Source organism: Globicephala melas, chromosome 21 (genome assembly GCF_963455315.2).
Source record: "Globicephala melas chromosome 21, mGloMel1.2, whole genome shotgun sequence".
Lineage (NCBI taxonomy): Eukaryota > Metazoa > Chordata > Mammalia > Artiodactyla > Delphinidae > Globicephala > Globicephala melas.
This window is the reverse complement of record NC_083334.1, coordinates 23,493,482-23,516,123: the sequence shown is the minus strand read 5'-3', so window position 1 is coordinate 23,516,123 and position 22,642 is coordinate 23,493,482. Positions and strand designations below refer to the sequence as shown.

The window sequence follows — 22,642 nt, the reverse complement described above, 5'->3', positions numbered from 1 at the left end:
GATAAAAGTGGCTTTGTACTGGAGATACTATTGAGAAATGTCCCTTGGGAAAGTCAGAAGTTTCTTTACTGTTGACTCTCTAACCAGGTTTTTTTTGTTTTCCTAAATGCTAATTAATGCATGTTAATTCTAAAGCTTGGTAAAATTTTTAAGTTGCTGTGGATACCAGTTTTTGTTTTTAGCGTTCCTCCATGAAAACTTAGACTCATGGACTGATGGAGTTGGAAGTGATTTTGGAGATCTACTAATCCAGTCTGACTATAGTTGTTTTTTGTTTGTTTGTTTTTTTAATAGGAAGCACTTACATAAGCTTGCTGACTTAATTTTTTTTAGAGTAATGATCATTAAAAAAATTCTTCTATCACTATCATTTTCATCAAGAACGATTTTTTGATTAAAAGTAGGAAGCTTATAATTTCAAGTAAGGGATAGCCCTTTATTTATTTAACTCTTTTTTGTGGGGGGGGGGCTGCCACGCAGCTTGCAGAATCTTAGTTCCTCCACCAGTATCAAACCCGTGTCCCCTGCAGTGGAAGCAGAGAGTCCTAACCACTGGACTGCCAGGGAAGTCCTGACTGTCCTTTAAATTGAATACTTTTAGCTTTATAAAAACGGAGCATGGGCCCCATTGCTTTCATTTCATTAAGGATCCAACTTACACAAATCCTTATAGGAATTTAGAAGCACTGTTCCAGCCCTGGACCCTCATTTTTACCAAGGAGCAAATTGAATGTCAATTAAAATGTGGTTGAAAACAAACCAAGTGTAGAATAACCTATGGAATTAGCATAGGTTATTAGCTGTGCTAATTAGCAGCCAAACCATGGCTTCTGTGTAATTGTGTGGAGTAATTTATGATTTGATGAACATTTTTAAGCATTCTTCTCAGCTACAGGGGAGGAACCTTCCTACTTCTGCCTCTTAGGAAACAGTCATTATTTACTTTAAAAGCACTTATCTACTAGGTGGGTCTCCACTTCAGAGCTCCTGATCTAGTAGGTCTGGAGTGAAGCCCCAGCAGGTGTATTTTTAAAGAGCCCCATTCTGATTCTGGTGTACCTGAGCCCAACTCAGCACTGGGGGTTTCATGGGGAGCAGGAACTGTGTGAAGACTTTAACCCTATGGAAGCATTAGAATGAATCTGGAGAACCCTGCACAGTTGTGGGCATCAGATGGTAATGAGTTTGGGCCTAGAGTCATTCATTTCCTGGTTTCATAATTTCATGCTTCTGGAGTAAGAGCCTTCCATGGGGGTCTGTATGGTGTGACTGTTTGCCTTGATCTCCTGACTCCTCCTCAGTTTTCCTTTTCCGAAATGCTTTTTTTTTTTCTCTTCTGTGATACAATGGAGTAGGCCCCTTCCGAGCAAACGGGTATTTTCAAGATGAGTGACCTGTGTTGGTGTACCTGAGAGTTCACTTTTCTTTGATGGAGTTTATCACTTTAAACTGTTGAGAAACTCAGGTATGAAATGACTTTGCTCTGTATTGTGTTAGGGGAGGAAAAACTTTCTCTCTTCCCATTTATGTTCAGTAGCTAGGGCCTGCAAATTAAACAGAAAATGGACAGATTATGGGAGAAAAGGTTTATTTCATATGCACACATGAGTGTCACAGAAAAGAAGTGGGGAAAAAAAGGAACTCTTAGGCCTGGGAGCTTAATGCCAACTTAACAAAGGGTGACAAATTGTGGAAAAGTGACTAGACAAAGGAAAGGGGGCTTGGGCTTCTAGAGGCAGTAAATTGTGGGAAGGTAAATATATGGGGGGAAACTAATGGAAGATAAGGGTTACTTTAATAAGGTTTTTTTGTGCAGATTCATCTCAGTGCTACCTTTCCATCTCCAGTGATAAGGGTTTTTCTGCTGCTGGTACAGGATAAGGGTGGGAAACACCTTCATAAAGGGAAATTTAACCTTTGCTTTTAGGTAGAAAGGTGGAGAGCAGAGTTCCTCCTGTGTCTGCTGTTTCTTAATTGTCTTCACCTCAAAATAATTTTTATGTCAAAGGAGCATGTTTTGAGGTGGCATATTCTGATCCCCTCAAGTTCAGAGTGAAATAAGCAACGAGAGCCAGTACTGCTACTAAACTTCTGATGGGTAAACTAGGTCAAGAGGCAGGTGTAGCTCTAATAACATTCCACTCTTTTTTTTTTTTTGGCCACATCGCGTGTAGCATGTGGGATCTTAGTTCCCCGACCAGGGATCAAACCTGCGCTCCATGCAGTGGAAGCATGGAGTCTTAACCACTGGACTGCCAGGGAAGTCTCCAACATGATTCCACTCTTTTTTTTTTTTTTTTTTTAATTTTTGGCTGTGTTGGGTCTTCATTGCTGCACGCAGGCTTTCTATAGTTGTGGTGAGCGGGGGCTACTCTTCGTTGCGGTGCGCAGGCTTCTCATTGCAGTGGCCTCTCTTATTGTGGAGCACGGGCTCTAGGCACGCGGGCTTCAGTAGTTGTGGCACATGGGCTCAGTAGTTGTGGCTCATGGGCTCTAGAGCGCAGGCTCAGTAGTTGTGGCGCACGGGCTTAGTTGCTCCGCGGCATGTGGGATCTTCCCGGACCAGGGCTCGAACCTGTGTCCCCTGCCTTGGCAGGCAGATTCGTAACCACTGCGCCACCAGGGAAGGCCCAGATTCCACTCTTAAATTACTCTTTATTTTTCTGGATCAGGCAAAAAATTATAATAGTACTAGGTTAGGCATTAAAAAAGGGAAACTGAAAGAAATCATCTGTTTTTCTAGGATTCAATTAAAAATAATCTTTTAGTGCCTACTGCGATTAAGTAATTTCTCAGAGCAGAAAAATACATGAGTTAATTTTCAAGTTCAGTTTTTGGGAGTCTCCAAAAAGGTAAATATAGGCATAACTCTTAGCACTTTGCAGGTTCTGCTTTTTTTTTTTTTTTTAACAAACTGCAGGTTTGCAGCAACCCTGCGGTGAGCACATCTGTTGGCACCATTTTTCCAACAGTATTTGCTCATTCGTGTCTCTTTGTCACATTTTTGTAATTCTCGCAATATTTCAAACTTTTTATTAATTAATTAATTAATTTATTTTGGCTGTGTTGGGTCTTCATTTCTGTGCGAGGGCTTTCTCCAGTTGCGGCAAGCGGGGGCCACTCTTCATCGCGGTGCGCGGGCCTCTCACTATTGCGGCCTCTTGTTGCGGAGCACAGGCTCCAGATGCGCAGGCTCAGTAGTTGTGGCTCACGGGCCCAGTTGCTCCGCGCCATGTGGGATCTTCCCAGACCAGAGGTTGAACCCGTGTCCCCTGCATCGGCAGGCGGAGTCTTAACCGCTGCGCCACCAGGGAAGTCCCTAAACGTAACTTTTATATGCACTGGGAAACCAAAAAAATTGTGTGACTCCTACGATATTCACTTTATTTCGGTGGTCTGGAACTGAATCTGCAATATCTCCAAGGTCTGCTGGTATAATGCTTCTCATGATCAAGTGCAAACCAAGAAGAAATGCACAGATGGCCCAAAGCCAAGGTGAAATAGAGCCTTCTGGGAGCTTTGTCTCTGCTATTCAGGGCGGTTCAGTTCTCTGCCCATGTAGATAAGGGAAGAGTCAGGTTGAGGAAAAAGTTCTTTCTGACTTACTATTCCCTTTGCCCCAGGCCTGTAGGAGCATGTGTTCCAGTGTTCTTTCTGACTGTACTGATTCTGTGGTAAAGACTGACCCACTTCTTGTGGTATAGGCGTACAGTTCTTACTAATAAGGACTGATCGCCAGACAAAACCTTTTTTTTTTTAAGTTGAAGTATAATTGACATATAACATTGTATTACTTAGAGATGTACACATAATAATTCGATATTTGTATATATTGGGAAATGATCAACACCTTAAATGTAGTTAACATCTGCCACCATACATAGTTACGAGTTTTTCTTGTAATGAGAACTTTTAAGATCTACCCTCTTAACAGCTTTTATGGACAGCTACATGTAAAAGAATGAAATTAGAACACTTCCTAACACCGTACACAAAAATAAACTCAAAATGGATTAAAGACCTAAATGTAGGACGAGACACTATAAAACTCTTAGGGGAAAACATAGGAAAAACACTCTTTGACATAAACCACAGCAAGATCTTTTTTGACCCACTTCCTAGAGTAACGGAAATAAAAACAAAAATAAACAAATAGGACTTAATTAAACTTAAAAGCTTTTGCACAGCAAAGGAAACCATAAAAAAGACAAAAAGACAACCCTCAAAATGGGAGAAAATATTTGCAAATGAACCAACAGACAAAGGATTAATCTCCAAAATATACAAACAGCTCATCATCAAAAAAATAAACAATCCAATGAAAAAATGGGCAGAAGACCTAAATAGACATTTCACCAAGGAAGACATACAGATGGCCAAGAGGCGCATGAAAAGATGCTCAACATCACTTATTATTAGAGAAATGCAAATCAGAACTACAATGAGGTATCACCTCACACTATCAGAATGGATACTATCAAAAAATCTAGAAACAATAAATGTTAGAAAGGGTGTGGTGAAAAGGGAACCTTCCTGCACTATTGGTGGGAATGTAAATTGATACAGCCACTATGGAAATCACGGAGGTTCCTTAAAAAACTGAAAATAGAACTACCATACGACCCAACAATCCCACTACTGGGCGTATACCCTGAGAAAACCATAATTCAAACAGAGTCATGTACCACAATGTTCATTGCAGCACTATTTACAGTAGCCAGGACATGGAACCAACCTAAATGTCCATCAACAGATGAATGGATAAAGCAGATGTGGTACATATATATAATGGAATACTACTCAGCTGTAAAAAGAAACGAAATTGAGTTATTTGTAGCGAGGTGGATGGATCTAGAGTCTCTCATACAGAGTGAAATAAGTCAGAAAGAGAAAAACAAATACCGTATTCTAACACATATATATGGAATCTAAAAAAAAAAAAACTGGTACTGATGAGACTCGTTGCAGAGCAGGAATAAAGATGTAGACATAGAGAATGGACTTGAGGACACGAGGTGGGGGGGGAAGCTGGGACCAACTGAGAGTAGCATCGACATGTATACACTACCGAATGTAAAATAGTTGGATAGTGGGAAGCAGCAGCATAGCACAGGGAGATCGGCTCGGTGCTTTGTGATGACCTAGAGGGGTGGGTAAGGGAGGGTGGGAGGGAGGGTTAAGAGGGAGGGGATATGGGGACATATGTGCATATGGCTGATTCACTTTGGTGTGCAACAGAAACTAATGCAGTATTGTGAAGCAATTATACTCCAATAAAGATCTATTAAAAAAAATAGTGACAAGCCGTGTAAACTGCAAAGTATTGATATAATGATTTTCTTTTGTTAAGTGAACATTTTTGCTTGCACATAAAGTATTTTTATGAATGTGAATCTTTATTATTGAAATTTAGTGTCTTATTTTTTCATTTTTAAATTTTTATATCATTAAAAAAAATTACTTTCCATTTACAGTTATTACAAAATATTGGCTCTATTCCCCATGTTGTACAATACATCCTTGAGCCTATCTTACACCCAGTAGTTTGTACCTCCCACTTCCCTCCCCCTATGTTCCCCCTCTCTCCCTACCCACTGGTAACTACTAGTTTGTTCTCTATACCTATGAGTCTGCTTCTTTTTTGTTGTATTCATTAGTTTGTTGTAATTCTTAGATTCCACATAGAAGTGATGTCATTCAATAAAAAATACATCTATGGAATACAGTGTTATTAACAATAGTCACCATGCTGTACGTTACATCCCCGTGACTTGTTTTTTGTTTTTTGTTTTTTGGGCGGTACGCGGGCCTCTCACTGTTGTGGCCTCTCCCTTTGCGGAGCACAGGCTCCGGACACGCAGGCTCAGCGGCCATGGCTCACGGGACCAGCCGCTCCGCGGCATGTGGGATCTTCCCGGACCGGGGCACGAACCCGTGTCCCCTGCATCGGCAGGCAGACTCTCAACCACTGCGCCACCAGGGAAGCCCAAGTTGTTTGTTTTATAACTGGAAGTTTGTACCTAGCAAAAGCCTTCTTGATCATTAATGTCACAGTGAGCTGTGCTGTACACACCAGTTGGAGAGGCCAGCAGGAGGAGCGGGGCCTTTGGAAGAGGCCTGAGAAACAGGCCCCTTGGTGGGTTGTTTGTATTCATCTAGGCCGAAAACAACTACTCAGCGACATGTAAATCAGAAACTAACTTGGAGGTGATAGCGTGTACTTTGATATTATAGTGTCTGTATCCCCAGCAGGCTGAACATGCTTTTCTTCTTCTTTTTTTTTAATGGTAAGAATACTTAACTCGAAATCTACCCTGTTAACAAATTTTGAAGCATACAGTACAGTATCGTTGACTGTAGGTACAACGTTGTACAGCAGATCTCTAGAACTTACTCATCCTGCTTACCTGAGATTTGGGGCCCATTGATTAGTAAATCCCCATTGCCCTCTCCTACTCCCTACCCGCCCAGTCCCTGGCAACCACTGTTCCACTGTTTGATCCTATGAATTTGACTATTTTAGATACCTCGTATAAGTGGAATCACGTAATATCTGTCTTTCTGTGACTAGCTTATTTCACTTAGTATGCTGTTCCAAGTTTGAACATGCATTTTTATTTTTTTTTAATGTTTTTTCACAGTATAATGGTTTTATTCATAAAGTTCAATATAGTATTTTAAGGCAATGTCGTTTGGTGTTAAAACATCCTTTCTTATATGAAATGAGCATGATAGTAAAGAGTTGTATGATTTAAAGTAGGTATTAGCAAGTAAAAAGTTGATGGCCTGTGTCAGTCTGGTGATATTTTGTTCATAAATCGAAAAGTCTGAACAAAGATGAGCAGACAAGAGTGGATGTCTTTTATGGGTTTGACTTGGAAGGAAAACGGTGCTGGGGAACTGAGATTATCATTATTGTAATGATTGTTGTGATTTTCATTCCTTTTGTTCCTCATAAACAAGGAGCAGCATTAAGTAAGGACTGTTTTAAGAAATGTTTGGGGATTACAGAACCAAGTTCACCTGAATGTGCTAAACCACATATACTTCATGTACTACAGCAGCTTCAAAAATGTTTTTCATTTTCTTCTCAGTAATACTGGCTCATTGTAAAAAGTTAACATAGAAGTGAAAGCCCCTTCTATTTGAACGTGCATTTTTAAATGGACATTTACTAAAAGGAGATCTCAGTTTAAGGAACCCTGCCATTAGTTCCTTCTGTATTGACAAGGATCCCTCAAAACCAGAAAAGAATTCTAATTTGTTTCCTGGGTTGAGAGTTTCATAAAATGCGGCACGCCTGTGTTCATAAATGCCAAAGAAAGGAGTGATCAGAAAGGGTAGGGTTAGTTCAAGCAGGCAAATCCTATTATTGAAATTTGTCTTTTGATTTACCTTATTTTTTTTTAAATTTTATTTTGTTTATTTTTTTATACAGCAGGTTCATATTAGTTACCCATTTTATACATATGAGTGTATATATGTGATTTACCTTACTGATTGTTTAATCTTTTGCATCAGTCTTAGTAATACTGCTTTGCCGTCTGCCTCAGAACCCACTAAATCTGCAGGGCCAGAAAAAGAAAGACTTCCTCTTGATCCCTCAGAGTTCCTGTTTCTTTGCAAAAGGTACCTTGAACAAGTAGCAGCAGAGAATTTTTCTGGTAGAGTGGAATTAAAGGAATTTTACGGCAATTCTAATGACCTTCCACATTTGTAAGTGGATTTCAAACAGTCATAATTAGTAACCATTTATTCACTGCGTGTTACAACATGAGATATTAAATAGGATATGGGATCCCAGATCCTTTTTCTTTTGAGGGGGGGGAAGCAAGAGATTTGGGGCCAGATGTCACTCAGTGGGTGTCAGGTGGTAGAGAAAACTGACACTCCAGAGCTGTGTCAGAACTGACACTCTTGTAGCTGTGTCTGGGTCTCCCCGGATGCCCCAGAGTAAGAGTTCATTGAAGTTTGATCCCTGGGACTGGAGATTTCACATTCATCTAAAGTTCTGCTGAAATAAGAATTGAACCAAAATAATTTTAGTTCTAACATTTGAATACCTCTGTATCAGTTCATTTTCTTACTTTAGATTCTGCCTTACACAGAATACTTTCTCCTTCTTTCTTTCTCCCTTCCTTCCTTTCTTTCTCTTTCTTTCTCTCTCCCTCCCTCTCCCTCCCTCTCCCTCCCTCTCCCTCCCTCCCTCTCCCTCCCTCTCCCTCCCTCTCCCTCCCTCTCCCTCCCTCTCCCTCCCTCTCTCTCCCTCCCTCTCCCTCCCTCCCTCTCCCTCCCTCTCCCTCCCTCTCTCTCCCTCCCTCTCCCTCCCTCTCCCTCCCTCTCCCTCCCTCTCCCTCCCTCTCTCTCCCTCCCTCTCCCTCCCTCCCTCTCCCTCCCTCTCCCTCCCTCTCTCTCCCTCCCTCTCCCTCCCTCTCCCTCCCTCTCCCTCCCTCTCCCTCCCTCTCCCTCCCTTCCTCTGTCTCTCTCCCCTTCCTTCCTTGCTCCCTCCCTCTTTCTTTCTCTCTTTTTCAAGGTAGATGCCTTACTGGGCTAACCTTTATCTGAAATTTGAAGGTAAAGACATGGATGTTGAATGTTTAATATGTGCCAGAGTGTGATATTGGATTTATAACAAGAAATATGTATTTGGTCTTTGTACCCATTTCTAGCACAGAGTTCCCGGAACCCTTGGAATTTACTACATGCTGAGGGGTAAGAGTGTCTGGATATTGAACCACACCTGAGTTTGTGTTAATGCGGTGTCTTCTGGAAAGAACATCAAGTGGGGGCTGGTTGGTAGAGGAGCCAGCCGTGTGATAGAGGGTTGGAACGTCAGCCTTAACCCCCTGCCCTTGGCAAGGCGAGGACAGGGTCTGGAGGTTGACCATCACCAGTGGCCAATGATTTAGTCAGCCGTGCCTATGTAACGAAGCCTTCATAGAAAACCGAAAGGACAGAGTTCAGAGAGCTTCCGGGTTGGCGAGCACATGGGGTTTTGGGAGGGTGGCGTGTATGCCCAGAGAGGACACGGAAGCTCCACACCCCTTCCCAGGTACCTTGCCCTGTACATCTCTTCCATTGGGCTGTTCCTGAGTTACATTATAACTTTTTATAATAAACTGGTAATCTAGTAAGGAAAATGTTTCATCACATGTTTCTCTGAGTTCTGTGAGCCACTCGAGCACATTAATCAAACCCAAGAAAGGGGAAGGGGTCTTTGGAACCTTGGGTCTATAGCCGGTCGCTCAGAAGCACAGCTGACAACCTGGACTTGTGGTTGGTGACTGAAGTAGGGGCGGGGGGGGATAGGACAGTCTTGTAGGACTGAGCCCTTCACCTTTGGGATCTAATGCCGTCTCCAGGTAGATAGTGTCAGAATTGAGTTAATTGCTTGATTGTGTGGAGAAATAAAACACACATCAGAGTTAGTGTCAGAATTGTGAAAGGACGTGGGCAAGTGGTGTCCAGACAGCATCTTGCTTGATAACTGTTGGTGTAAAGCTGATAAAAACAGGGGTCTTTATCTGTTCGGGTCAGCAGTACCGAGCCCCTAGAACAGTGTCTTGCACAATCTGAAAGAATGTGCTGATGAACCAATACTGTTTTGCTTAGTGAATGATGACTGGTCATCTTCTAAGTACTCCTTCCTCATATCAGTCCTGCACTAGATAGGAACCATTAGGCAACTCTGTGATGGGGAACAGAAAGGGGGAAACCAGAGGAAGGAAGCTCCTATTACTTAAGCACAGGTGACATTCTTGACAGGTGAGGTTGTAAATTAACCAGTGACATGGGCAGTGTGTGGTTTTTACTTATCCGGGCAGAATTGAAGGTAAGAGCGCCAGCCCTAGGGAAGTGGAGAACCTCTGAATTTTGCCACAGGTATCATCAGACTCCTCACATGTTCTGTCCCTGTTTGGAGAGGCCCCCGTCCTCACTGTGAGCCGGTGCCGGCAGGCCCACGGAACGGAAGGATTCTGAGCACTAGATTGGAAGAGGGAGTTCTCAGAGACGGACCATCAGTTTGCAGAGGGAGGCAGAGCTGCAGGAATCTCTCTGGCACTGGGTTGTCTCTGTTCCTATTGCTTATTGTTGGTGAGTGCCCACCTAGAGAATGCGGGCTCTGCAGGGGGATTTGCCAGGTGGAAAGCGTGGTATGCTGCAGGTCTTAGCTGTGTGCACTCCTGGGAGGTCAGAGCCCTGACAGCCCGTGACCCTAGTGCCCCATTCTGGAAGGCAAGCTTTCTTTGCCATCTGTTGATCTGTTTCTGAAAGGGAGCCGGCCACCGGGGAATTTATCTCCTCTGTTTGCCATACGGCTTTTGTACCCATGGGGAGCTGGCAGACTGCAGGAATAATTCAGAGGGGTCAATGGCATCAATCATCACACCTATCATGAATTAGAAAAGAGGTGCTTTACGTACATTATCTCTGATCTTCGCAAAATCTCTGGAATGTAAGTATTATCATTCCTATCCTATGGAATGGGAAACTGAGCTCAGAGGGGTTTAGCAAGCTACCCACCAACTTCCAGGAAGTGGAGGATTCAAACTCTTGTCTGTCTGACTCTACGCCCGAGCTCTCTTTCTGACAACCTAAAGCAACCTCAGCTGGAGAGCGAGACGGAGGCTTGAACAGGACTGCACACAGCTCTCCACCCCGGCTTCCCCAGCTTTGTAGGTAACCAGTTGTTCTTTTCTTCCCTTCCAAGTCAAAGAGCCATCTGATAATCAGTTGTGTTGCGCTGAAGTAAGTGTTCGAGGTTTCTGAAACCGTCGGAAACCCTGGAGGCCTATCACTAGGAGCTGCCAAAATAGGAGGAGTGCTTCAAGGTCAAGGGCTTCCATTCAGCCATAGCCCCCGGACACAAAGTGTGCCGTGCTGGAATACAGATTCTCCAGCCCCCGAAGCTCACAATTTTCTACCACCTTCTTCCTCTGATTTCTGGCCGAAGACTTGGAAATTTTAGGGAATGTGGCTGATTCTGCTGCTGTCTCTTGAGCCAGCATCTTGGATAGGCTGAGCACCTCTCCCAGGTCAGGACCGTGGGCTCCACGAGAGCAGGGACCATATCCACTGAGTGCTCTGCTTTGCATAATGCCTGGCAGCAGTGAGTGAGCACTTCATCAGTACTTCTGAATGAATGAATGGTCGCAAGTTAAAAAGTTCAGAAACTTCTAAAAAATTAACGTTAGTCATACGCTTGGCACCAGACCTGTGTTCTTTGGACACCAAGAGAGCCCGCCTCTTTCCTTATGGTCATGATCAGCAGAGCTTACAGGTACCTGACATAAGTTATGTCTAGAAGGCATTTGTTTCCATATAAAAGAAAAATAATTGTATTATAAAAAATATTGAAAATAAACAAGAGAGATCAAAGAATCACCCATCTAAATTCCACTACCCAGATAAAATCATTTTGGTTTATTTCTTGGTCTAAATGAATTATACAGTAATGAATGACATTATAAAAAGTATTTAGAGTGAAATATGAAATTTTTCTCCCTCCCCAGAGATGACTGCTGTTAAGAACATGGAATATTTGCTCAAACTGTTTAAATGTATGTGTACATTTGCAATTATATATAATGCAGATTGGAACATGCAGAACAAATTGTTCTGCAGCTTTCTTTTTGTCACCTAATATCCTAAGAACACCTTCTGTAACAGTAAATAGAAATCTACTGTGTCCTTTTAAACGGCTGCAGAGTATTCCATAGGCTCAGTGTACAATAATTTCCCTGTAATAATGCTTCCGTACTGTTGGGTAGTTAACTTGTGTCCAGTTATTCACTGTGACAGCACTACAGGGAACATCCTTATACATGTATCTTTGGATGCTTGAACATAACATGTGACTCTTTCTTGTAATAAATTCCTAAATTTAGAATTGCTAAGTTCTAATGGTATGTGCCAAATGGTATGTGCAGTTTTAATCAGTCTTACTCTTTAAAAAATATTTTTTAATTGTATAAGTTTGACATGTAACATTGTGTAAGTTTAAGGCGTACAGTGTGTTACTCTGATTCATTTATAGGTTGTAATATCGCCCATGTAGCGATATTTATCATATTACATAATTATAGTACAATGTCATTGTCTAAATTCTGATTAGTGTTACTCTTAACCACAATTTTTTTCCAGGTTATTTTAGGATGTGATCAAAAGGAAAAAACAGATATAAACAAAAATGTGTGTATAAACATATACATCACAGTTTACAAGAACTGTTGCAAGGAATTTCTTTCTAGTCTGAGGGGTATGAATAGTTACTTTCTTAAACAACTGTCTAATTTTTACATGAAATCTTACAACTATTTGTGTTTTCCTTTGTGTGTAGGCTGCCAGAAGGCTGAGTCAAGTTTGTGTCTATCTCTAACAAGTATATAAGCATGGAGATAGATCAATAGCTAGCTGGCTAGATAATAGCATGGATGAACTTGACTGCTTGATTCATCAGGTGTCCTTTGATCTTGAAAAATAATGTAGTTTCCCACTAGAGATTTTCTCAAAGGGGACATTCTGGGTGTTTTACCCAGCATAGGCCATTGTAAGTTTCCCAGAAATCCTTTAGGACAGTTGCTCAAATGGTTCAGTTGCCTTTATTCAGCTGGTGGGTCCTCTCACCTCCGTGCTGCTGTTTCTCTCTGCTTTGTTCCTTTGGACCTGTGCAAGCTCAGGCTTTGGTCACCTCCTGACCTATTACCATCCCTGCAGAGCATCCCCCTCCCCCGGAAATGGAATTGTCCTCCCTCCCTCCCTTCCTCCCTTTCCCTCCTCTCCCCTCCCCCTCCTCCTGGTCTCTTCTCAACTGCTTTTTTTTTTTTTTTTTTTTTTTTTGCGGTACGTGGGCCTCTTACTGTTGCGGCCTCTCCCGCTGCGGAGCCCAGGCTCCGGACGCGCAGGCTCAGCGGCCACGGCTCACGGGCCCAGCCGCTCCGCGGCATGTGGGATCTTCCCGGACCGGGGCACGAACCCGCATCCCCTGCATCGGCAGGCGGACTCTCAACCACTACGCCACCAGGGAAGCCCTCAACTGCTTTTCTTGAGAAAATACTCATAAGTAAAATTCTCTGCCTCCTCATACAAGGAAAGTAATGTTCCTATGTTTTCCAACTCTAATAGCAAAAAGGAAGCAGCTGTAGAGTGTGACTTAGAACTCAAAGAAGTCTCCTGGGTTGATGCTTGGGATTCATCTCCTGCATGTTTGTTTGATGGTTTGAGTTTAATAATCTTAAAATATGTGCTTTTTATTTTTTTTCTAGGTGAATGTTGGATGTGTACCCAAAAAGGTAGAACTTTTACTTCTCCTTCCTTCCACACTCCTTTGACATATTTGGTAAATCATGATCAGAGTAAGGATGTTTTCAAATGTGCCAGTTAAAATTCTTGCTGCAAAAAATAACTGAGAAAGCTACTAAAAGGGCTTAAACAATAGGATAGTTTTTTTTTAATTTACTTAATTAATTTATTTATTTGGCTGCATTGGGTCTTCGTTTCTGTGTGAGAGCTTTCTCTAGTTGCGGCAAGCGGGGGCCACTCTTCATCGCGGTGCGCGGGCCTCTCACTATCGCGGCCTCTCTTGTTGCGGAGCACAGGCTCCAGATGCGCAGTCTCAGTAGTTGTGGCTCACGGGCCCAGTTGCTCTGCGGCATGTGGGATCTTCCCAGACCAGGGCTCGAACCTGTGTCCCCTGCGTTGGCAGTCAGATTCCCAACCACTGCGCCACCAGGGAAGCTCAATAGGATAGTTTTTATTTGTATTTTTAAATATCATTTATTAAGAAGCCTGGAGGAAGAAATAAAGAGGCCAGGAGATAGGCAGCTTCTGAAATTGGCTTAGCACTTAAGGATATCTGAAAGAACCCTGGCTTCTCTCCATCTTTCCGCTCTGGTATCCTAGGTGTATGGTCAGTGGTAACCCCTGCCCCCTCATGGCTACAGGATGGCTCATGGAGCTCCAGGCAGGATGTCCTCACCCAGCACTGCCCCTGAAGATTGCTTTAGATTCTCCTGGCCAGGATGAGCTACCCCTGCAGGGGAGAATGGGCAAGTGAGTGGCATTTTCAGCCAGGAAGAAAGGAGGGAGGGGCTGCTGGAGAGATAACCACAGAAATACTAGCTCCTGGATACTAATTGCATCATACATACAAAGGAAATTCATCCTGGCCATGAACCTTGCAGTTAAGTTCCCATAGTGACAAAGTCCCTGTGGGAACACAGAGGGGAGATAACCAGGAATGGAACACAGTGTCTGGTCTCAAGCTTCTGATGGTCTAGAAGGAACAAAGACCAACAAAATGTTTATAGTCATGGTGTAAAAGAAAAGCACTGTCCATCTGCAGGGGATAACTTTTTCTCAATAGAAGATCCAGCCAGGAAATAAAAAAGTTTATACCCCACTGTAAGCCCAAGTGCTGATATGACCAAGACCAAGTAGATGATGGTGGCAGATGGATGTCCCTCCTACATGTGGCTCTGGTTAACTACATGGAACCTGGGTGACTTTGCACGGAGTGAGGTGTTTGCCTCAAGCCATCTGGTCTTTCACCTGCTCCAGGGCATCTCTGAATCAGTTTTTCCCAGGGAGACAAGAACAGTTTTTCTCCTGGAAAGACGTGTCAAGATTGTCATGGGTTTTTTGTTTTATTTTGATGTTAGTAGTTTTTGTTTTTAAACAGAAATCTATTTCCCTATAAATTATCCAATTTTAAATCATATAGCATGTGACGTTGGGTATCTCCTGGCCACTCTAAAATTGAATTTCTCAAGTTGCTTGAATGATGTTTCTGAGGACAGTATTTGGATACCATTGTGGTAAGCAGTTGATAGAATTGCACCTCAGTTAAAAGAATCCAGCACAGTCATCAATTTATTCTTCTTTAGGCATAAAGGGAGGAGGGTACAAAGAAGGAATCAAAGGCTTGTCAAAAGTCATGGGACTTCCCTGGTGGCGCAGTGGTTAAGAATCCACCTGCCAATGCAGGGGACACGGGTTCGAGCCCCGGTCCGGGAAGATCCCACATGCCACAGAGCAACTAAGCCCGTGTGTTACAACTACTGAGCCTGCGCTCTAGAGCCCCCAAGCCACAGCTACTGAGCCCGTGTGCCATGACTACTGAAGCCCGCACGCCTAGAGCCTGTGCTCCTCAACAAGAGAAGCCACCGCAGTGAGAAGCCTGCGCACAGCAACGAAGACCCAAGACAGCCAAAAATAAATAAATAAATAAATAAATAAATAAATAAAAGTCATGTCTCTGGCGTGTCTGACAAAGAAGATGGTAGTTTGTCATCTAGAGTTCTGGATGCCGATTTCAATTCAGTTCTCGTGATGATCAGTTGGTTTACAGATTATAGGCTACATCCCACAGGAGACGCAGCTAACCTTTGAGTTCCACATGTCTGATTACATATATCCTTACAGGGACACGTTTGTAGTTAATAGGAATCCATTTTCTTAAAGTTTCCAGTGCTCAATTTTATCTAATAGTTTCCTTCTAAATCTTAAAGTTAACAGATGCAATTCCATTTCTTAAATTGAGCACAGAAGGCAAGGCTTAAAGAAATTTGAAACTTAAAATGAATGTAAGCAGTAGTAAATTTGAATGGAAGAACTGTGAGACATATAATATTCTGCTTTTACAGAGTATATAAACTGTGGAATTCAACAATAGAATTAATTTCCCCCAACATTTCAGAAGTCTCGCTATGAAATCTATCTGGTCATATTTCTGAAGTTTCTCTTTTAAAATGTTTAGTTTTGTTTGTAAGTTAAAGGTCAGTATCTTTATCTACTATTATATATTACCTTTCTGTAGAAAAAAATTTCTCTTTTTTCTCTGGACTCATGCACTACTGTCTTGGGTACTTTTTTTTATAGGTAATGTGGAACACAGCTGTCCACTCTGAATTCATGCATGACCACGTTGATTATGGCTTTCAAAGCTGTGAGGGTAAATTCAGCTGGCGGTAAGTGTAAACGCTGAGAGGGCTCTGTTTACAAACGTACATTTTTTCTTTCATAGTGAAGTAAGCCATACATTTTTTGAGGGTGTATTATTGTGGCAAAGTGTATATAACATAAACTTTTGGAGGTAAAGGATATGTTTTTGGCATTGATTGCAGTGATGACTTACTTGTGCATATACTTATCTCTAAACTCATCAAGTTGATACATTAAATATGTACAGCTTTTTGTATGTCAGTCATACATCAATAAAGTGGTTTTAAAATACACAACACAACGTGAGAGTTTCATTTTAGCCCTTTTAAAGTTGTCAATTCAGTGGCATTAGGTATATTCATAGTGTCGTGCAACCATCACCAACATCCATTTCCAGATTTCCACCATCCCAAACAGAACAGTGTACCTGTTAAACAGTCTTCCCTTGCTCCAAACCCCTGGTATCTCTATGCTGTTTTCTGTCTATGAATGTGACTATTCTAGGTACCTTATACAACATCTGTCCTTTTATGCCTGGCGTATTTCACTTAGCGTAGCACTTTTAGAATTCGTCCATGCTGTGGTATGTGTCAGAATTTCATTGCTTTTTAAGGCTGAATGCTGTTCCCTAATATTTATATACCACACTTTGTTTCTCTATTCATCCTTCAATGGACTCCTGGGTTTTTTCCATCTCTCGTCTATTGTGAATAATGATGCTATGAATATTGGTCTACAAGTCCCTGTTTTCAGTTGTTTTGGGACCGTCCCTAGAAGTGGAATTGCTGGGTCATATGGCAATTAATATTTAACTATTTTTGAAGTTTTATACCTTTTATTTATTTTTTTTTATTGAGGTATAGTTGATATACAATATTATGTAAGTTTCAGATGTCCAACATAGTGATTCACACCTTTTAAAGGTTTTACTCCATTTAGAGTTATTATAAAACATTGGCTATATTTCCTGTGCTGTCCAATATATTTTTGTAGCTTATTTATTTTATATGTAATCGTTTGTACCTCTTAATCCCCCGTGTTTAACTTCTAAAGGAACTGCCATAAACTTTTTTTTTTTTTGGCCACGCCTTGCGGCATGCAGGATCTTAGTTCCCAACCAGGGATCGAACCTGAGCCCCCTGCAGTGGAAGCATGGAGTCCTAACCACTGGACCACCAGGGGATTCCCTGCCATGAACTTTTCTAGCCATAAATTTTTTTTTTTAATTTTAGCATATTCATTCATTTATTGAGCAAATAATGAGTGGCCACCATATACTAGGCACTGTGCCAAAGCAGCTCTCCTTGCCTTCTTTGCAGAAAGAAATTTACGAACCTTGCGTGCCAAGTGAACATTCTCCATAGAGTAGAAAAAGGGTTCTGCACATACGGAACGCAGACGGACACAGGGGAAGGTGTGCCTGTCTTTAGAGACACTCACTCCCAGGGCTCTTATGGACAGTCTGATTCTCTGCTCCGGCGTGTTCAGGGTCAGAGGCCCTAGTTACGACTGAAAGAGGAGAGTCCAGATCCTCAGTCCTGACTCCGGTTTCATTGCAGGGTTATAAAGGAAAAGCGGGATGCCTACGTGAGCCGCCTAAACACCATCTATCAGAATAATCTAATCAAGGTGAGCATGCCAGGTTTTGAACTTTGAGAAGAAGCTGTTCTCTGCCGGAGAACCAAATCTGACCAGACATAGCCTTTACATTTATCTCTTGTTTCTTTTCTTTCTTTTGTGATTACTGGTTTTGATATTGACCTGTAAGGATGTAAGTCGGACTTGGTAGGCCAGTCTCATTTCTATTTCTACGGCAAGTGGGACGTATGTGCCTAAGTCGGCGAATCAGGTCTCACCTGATGCCTGCCTGCACCTGTCTGACCCTCCACTTAGTTCCAGAAATCAAGCACATAAGAGCCTGATTATGTAACAATGTGCCAGTTTATGGGTTAAAATCAGGACCGTTATCTGGCTGGAAACCTGCCATAGTTCGTCTGCTGAGAACACCCTCGTCCTTGGTGGCTAAATCTACTCAGGACACCATGTTATGGTTCAGAAGGACGTTTTTGTGAATGAAGTCCAATCAGGAAAATTGGGCAAAGGTGTGTTTGCCTTCAGCAAATGTATGTTGTCTTTTGCTCTGCTGGGGCTTTTCCCACCCTCATGCTTTGATGTCATTCCTCTTCCACTGGACTGTACTGAAGCACCATCCAACTCTCCTTTTTCTTTTATTTATTTTTAATTAATTTATTTATTTTTGGCTTCGCCGTGCGGCTTGTGGGATCTTAGTTCCCCAACCAGGGATTGAACCCACACCCTTGGCAGTGAAAGTGCGGAGTCCTAACCACTGGACCTCCAGGGAAGTCCCAGCTCTCCCTTTTCTTGACAGTGTGACTCCCAGCACCCTTAATTGGTCTCTGTGGTTTCACTCTTCAATTTCTAAGACATCAATGTAGCTTAGGTTATACTAGATCAGTATATTTGGGATGGTGTTTGGGCCACTGTAATCTCATTAGCACGTGTTTATAAACCCCTTTTTAGGGTGAGTTACTTGTACAGATGGCTAACCTCATAATTTTTATATTAATTCTTATCATTCATTGGGTTTATTTTTTTGGAGGGTGATATTTTCTGACCTTAACCCCCAAATTCAAGGGAAAGTATTTGGTCTTCAGACCCCTGTGCACTGAATTCAAGAGATTTTAAGGTGGCTAGACATGAAAATGAGATGCCATTTGCTATACTACAACACCCAAATAAAAAAAAAATTTTTTTAATGGAGCTAGCTTAAAGTACTTTTGCAAAAGAGATAGGAAAATTACTCAGGAAATAGCATTTTTTAATACTCAAAAATCTTGGTGTGTAGCAGAATTTACCATGACCTTATGGAAAAGGAATCACAGGCAATCCAGAAATTCAGAATAGGAAACTTTCTGTGAAATATCCTAGGAAATGAAAATAAAAATTTCATCAGTTTCTTCCCCAAGCGATTACGCATGTTATTGCCACTCGACTCAGTCTCCTTTTTGTCTAGCACCCGGTAGGAAATCATTACCTCCTGAAGGAAAGTTTTTCAGGAGCCTCGTGGCTTTTGGCATCAATCTTGATTCACCTTGATTAAGCAGGGCACCTGCAGAACAGGCCTGGAGGGCTGATTAGAAAGGAGGAAATAGCTCAATTCAGAACCGGGTATGTTCCAAAATGTTGCAATGCTCCATTCTGTGATCGTGCTTACAGGATCCCATTATCCTTGTGAGTTGCCCACATTTCTTGCCAGTATGTGTATCCTGGCAGGCAGAAGCTTGCTGGCAGTCCAAACTCAGGCCCAGGCACAGAGGCTGCCAGGAAGAGCAAATGAAGTCTGAGTTCTCAACACCTCTAGTGTAGAGCTTCATGGTCATGGAATTTTGTGGTATTCTTCCCCCCTTCGTTTGAGAAAACAGAAACATTGCTTTTCCCTCCCTTGGCCAGAGTATTTCCTTTTGGCCTCAGCTCCCTGCACCTTTATCCTTTTGTTTTCTCAGCCTTCTTTCTTTCCTCCAGACACATCATTCTTCAGTGTGTTTTCATTCTAAGTGAGAAAGGCTTTCTCCTTCAACTCTTGGGGACAAAGATGTAATCTTCTTCCTTGTGGGAATGATTTGCATATTTTTTTTTTAGTCTCTGGGTTTTGGCCCAAGATAGTCCCTTTGTTTTTTCTTACTGCATACTTCTAGCATCAAATGGCAACCCCCCAACCTAAGTATCAATTAACAATCAGAAGTTCTGCAGACACTCGAACGTTGGAGAGTTGTCTTAGCATCAGCAAACCATAAATCACAATCCTCAGTAGAGAATGGAAAGATGTAAGAAGTTGCAGCAAGTTTTGTTTTGTATTTTTTGTTTGTTTTTTTGGGTATTTTTTGACCGTACCACACGGTTTGCAGGAGCTTAGTTCCCCGACCAGTCCTAACCACTGGACAGGGAATTCCCTTGTTCTATTTTTTAATCTTTTTCTTCTTCTTCTTTTTTTTATTTTATCAAAGTATAATTGAATTACAATGTTGCGTTAGTTTCTGCTGTTCAGCAAAGTGACTCAGTTATACATACATATTTTTTCATGTCCTCTTCCATTGTGTTTTGTCATAGGATATTGAATATAGTTCCCTGTGCTATACAGTAGGACCTTGTTGTTTATCCATCCTATATATAATAGTTTGCATCTGCTAATCCCAAACTCCCAGTACTTCCCTTCCCCACCCCTTTGTTTTTTAATCTTAAGAACAGGCTAATGTGACCATGCTTCCTTCTCCAGTCCCACATAGAAATCATCCGCGGCCATGCAGTATTCACGGGTGATGCCCAGCCCACAGTGGAGGTCAACGGGGAAAAGTACACCGCCCCTCACATCCTGATTGCCACAGGCGGCGTGCCCATGCTTCCTCAGGAGAGCCAGATCCCTGGTGAGTCTTCCAAAGGCGTATGCTTGTTAACAATAGTCAGAAAGAATTGACCGTTGTTTTCCACCTTACAAGTCATGCCAGGGGATCTGCCCTGTACCAGTTCCTTGTCTTGGACACATGAGAGAAGGTCTCTGCAGAACCTAAATGTAATTGGCTTAAGTGGTACCTAGTGACGGGGCAAAGGAAGATATTTCATCCAGCCCCAGGCTCAGACATACTACAGTAACACAGGGGGAGGAACCAGCAAAAGCCCCATCCTTCCCTTCTCGGCACAGTAGAGATTGTTTTCAGCCTCAGTTTGTCATGAGATATCTACTGTTTTCTTAAGAGAGAGAAATCTTGTAGAGATGTAACTTCATCAGCTAATTAAGCCTTCTTATATGCATATTCTTCTCTCATATAAAGAATTAGAAAATTAAAGAAGTAAGGAATCTCTGAGACAGTCTTGTCTACCTTTGTATACACAGGGATGAGTATAACATACTGCCTTGTTCTCTCATAGGAAACATTGTCCATATCTTTTTCCCCAAGTAGATTATAAGGTCTTTGTGGATGGTGATCATAGTTTATACAACTTCTTCTTAAGACCCATGACCATGGATTGGCTTCTTATGACCCATGACCAACCTGAATTTATATGGAAAATTTTGAGTGTGTATGTATTTATGTATTTTTTTTCTCTGGAGAGAGGATCGATAAAATTTCACCAGCTTTTAAAAGGGTTCATGACTCCCCAAAAGCTAAAGAACAACTACTGTAAAAAATGTGAAGATGCTGTTGTCAAGTAACTTAAAATTTAGTTGGTAAGATTGGATATACACATCTTTTTTTTTTTTTTTTTTGCAGTATGCAGGCCTCTCACTGTTGTGGCCTCTCCCATTGCGGAACACAGGCTCCAGACGCGCAGGCTCAGCGGCCATGGCTCATGGGCCCAGCCTCTCCGCGGCATGTGGGATCTTCCAGGACCAGGGCACGAACCCGTGTCCCCTGTATCGGCAGGCGGACTCTCAACCACTGCACCACCAGGGAAGCCCCAGTTTATGTCTTTTTAAAAAGACAGGGAGACTGTACAGATGCACTAGGATCTCTGGAAGGACACTCAAAACCCTGCAGTGCCAACTCCCTCCAAGGAGAGGACCAGAGCTCTGGGTTGGGAAAGAGACCTGCTTTTCACTAGATGCTCTGTGGTGCTTTTTGAATTTTTTAAGATATACATTTATTGGGCTTCCCTGGGGGCGCAGTGGTTGAGAGTCCACCTGCCGATGCAGGGGACACGGGTTCGTGCCCCGGTCCGGGAAGATCCCACATACCGCGAGACGGCTGGGCCCGTGAGCCATGGCCGCTGAGCCTGTGCGTCCGGAGCCTGTGCTCCGCAACGGGAGAGGCCACAGCAGTGAGAGGCCTGCGTACCAAAAAAAAAAAAGATATACATTTATTAATTTTAAACATGTAATGAAAAACAAATGCAAAGAAATAAAATAAAAGGTAAGTGTTCCAAGGTGATTGCCAGACAGTGAGGGTCGGGGTCCTCAGAGGTGGGACGGATTACTATGAGCTGTCATGGACCAAAAAGGCTTCCTGGGAAAAGGGCTTACAAATTGAGCACCATGTGCCGAAGAAGAGAAAGACCAGAAGAACCAGTGGGTAATAAATAGGTCTTTAAAGGACATTCAGTCAATTAAACCAGTTTTTCTGGCAGTGAAATCTGGAAGCAAGTACATTGAACTGAAACTGGAAGAAGGTTGGGGCCAAATTGTGGACATTTATGAAGTCAAATTAAGGAATCTCTGTCATTCACGAAAACTAGTTATTAATAGCCTATAAATGGGATAGTGACAAGACCTAAGTGATAATTATAGAAAACTAATCTGATAGTGATCTACAGAGGCAGAAGGCCAGTTAGCAAGTTGTTGCAATAGAATGTCCAGGTGGTGGTAATAGGTTCTGAACTACAGGGTTAGCGTCTGAAATGGGGTGAAAATACTCAGTTCAGCTCTGCAGACAGTTACTAAGCCCGTGGTATGTGCCAGGCGCTAGGAGGAGAGGACAGACATAAGAGACACAGAAGGATGAATCGGCTAGTATATTTCATTGACTCCAAGACACATTTAAAAAAAAATACTCAACACCTCTGAAATCAGGATGGGTCCTTAATCATTGTGCATTGAATTTGGCGAAATGCAGTATTTTAAATAACTGATGAGATGGCCGTTGTTGAGAGAAGGAATTACGGATTGATAACTCAAGACTTTGGATTA

The 22,642-nt window shown here is 42.3% G+C and overlaps 1 protein-coding gene across 3 annotated transcripts in view; it reads left to right on the top strand.

Annotated features, from left to right (window-relative positions):
* GSR (glutathione-disulfide reductase) overlaps window positions 1-22,642 on the top strand; it is a 59,201-nt gene that overhangs the window by 16,801 nt on the left and 19,758 nt on the right. For 2 of the 3 annotated variants that reach the window (XM_060291604.2, XM_030832587.3), the window contains exons 2-5: window positions 13,266-13,292; window positions 15,880-15,968; window positions 17,502-17,571; window positions 20,237-20,384. In XM_060291604.2, the coding sequence (XP_060147587.1) occupies window positions 13,266-13,292; window positions 15,880-15,968; window positions 17,502-17,571; window positions 20,237-20,384 (334 nt within the window). Of the gene's footprint in view, window positions 1-8,644; window positions 11,282-13,265; window positions 13,293-15,879; window positions 15,969-17,501; window positions 17,572-20,236; window positions 20,385-22,642 lie in introns of those variants that run through there. The other variant, XM_060291603.2, reaches the window with a different exon arrangement.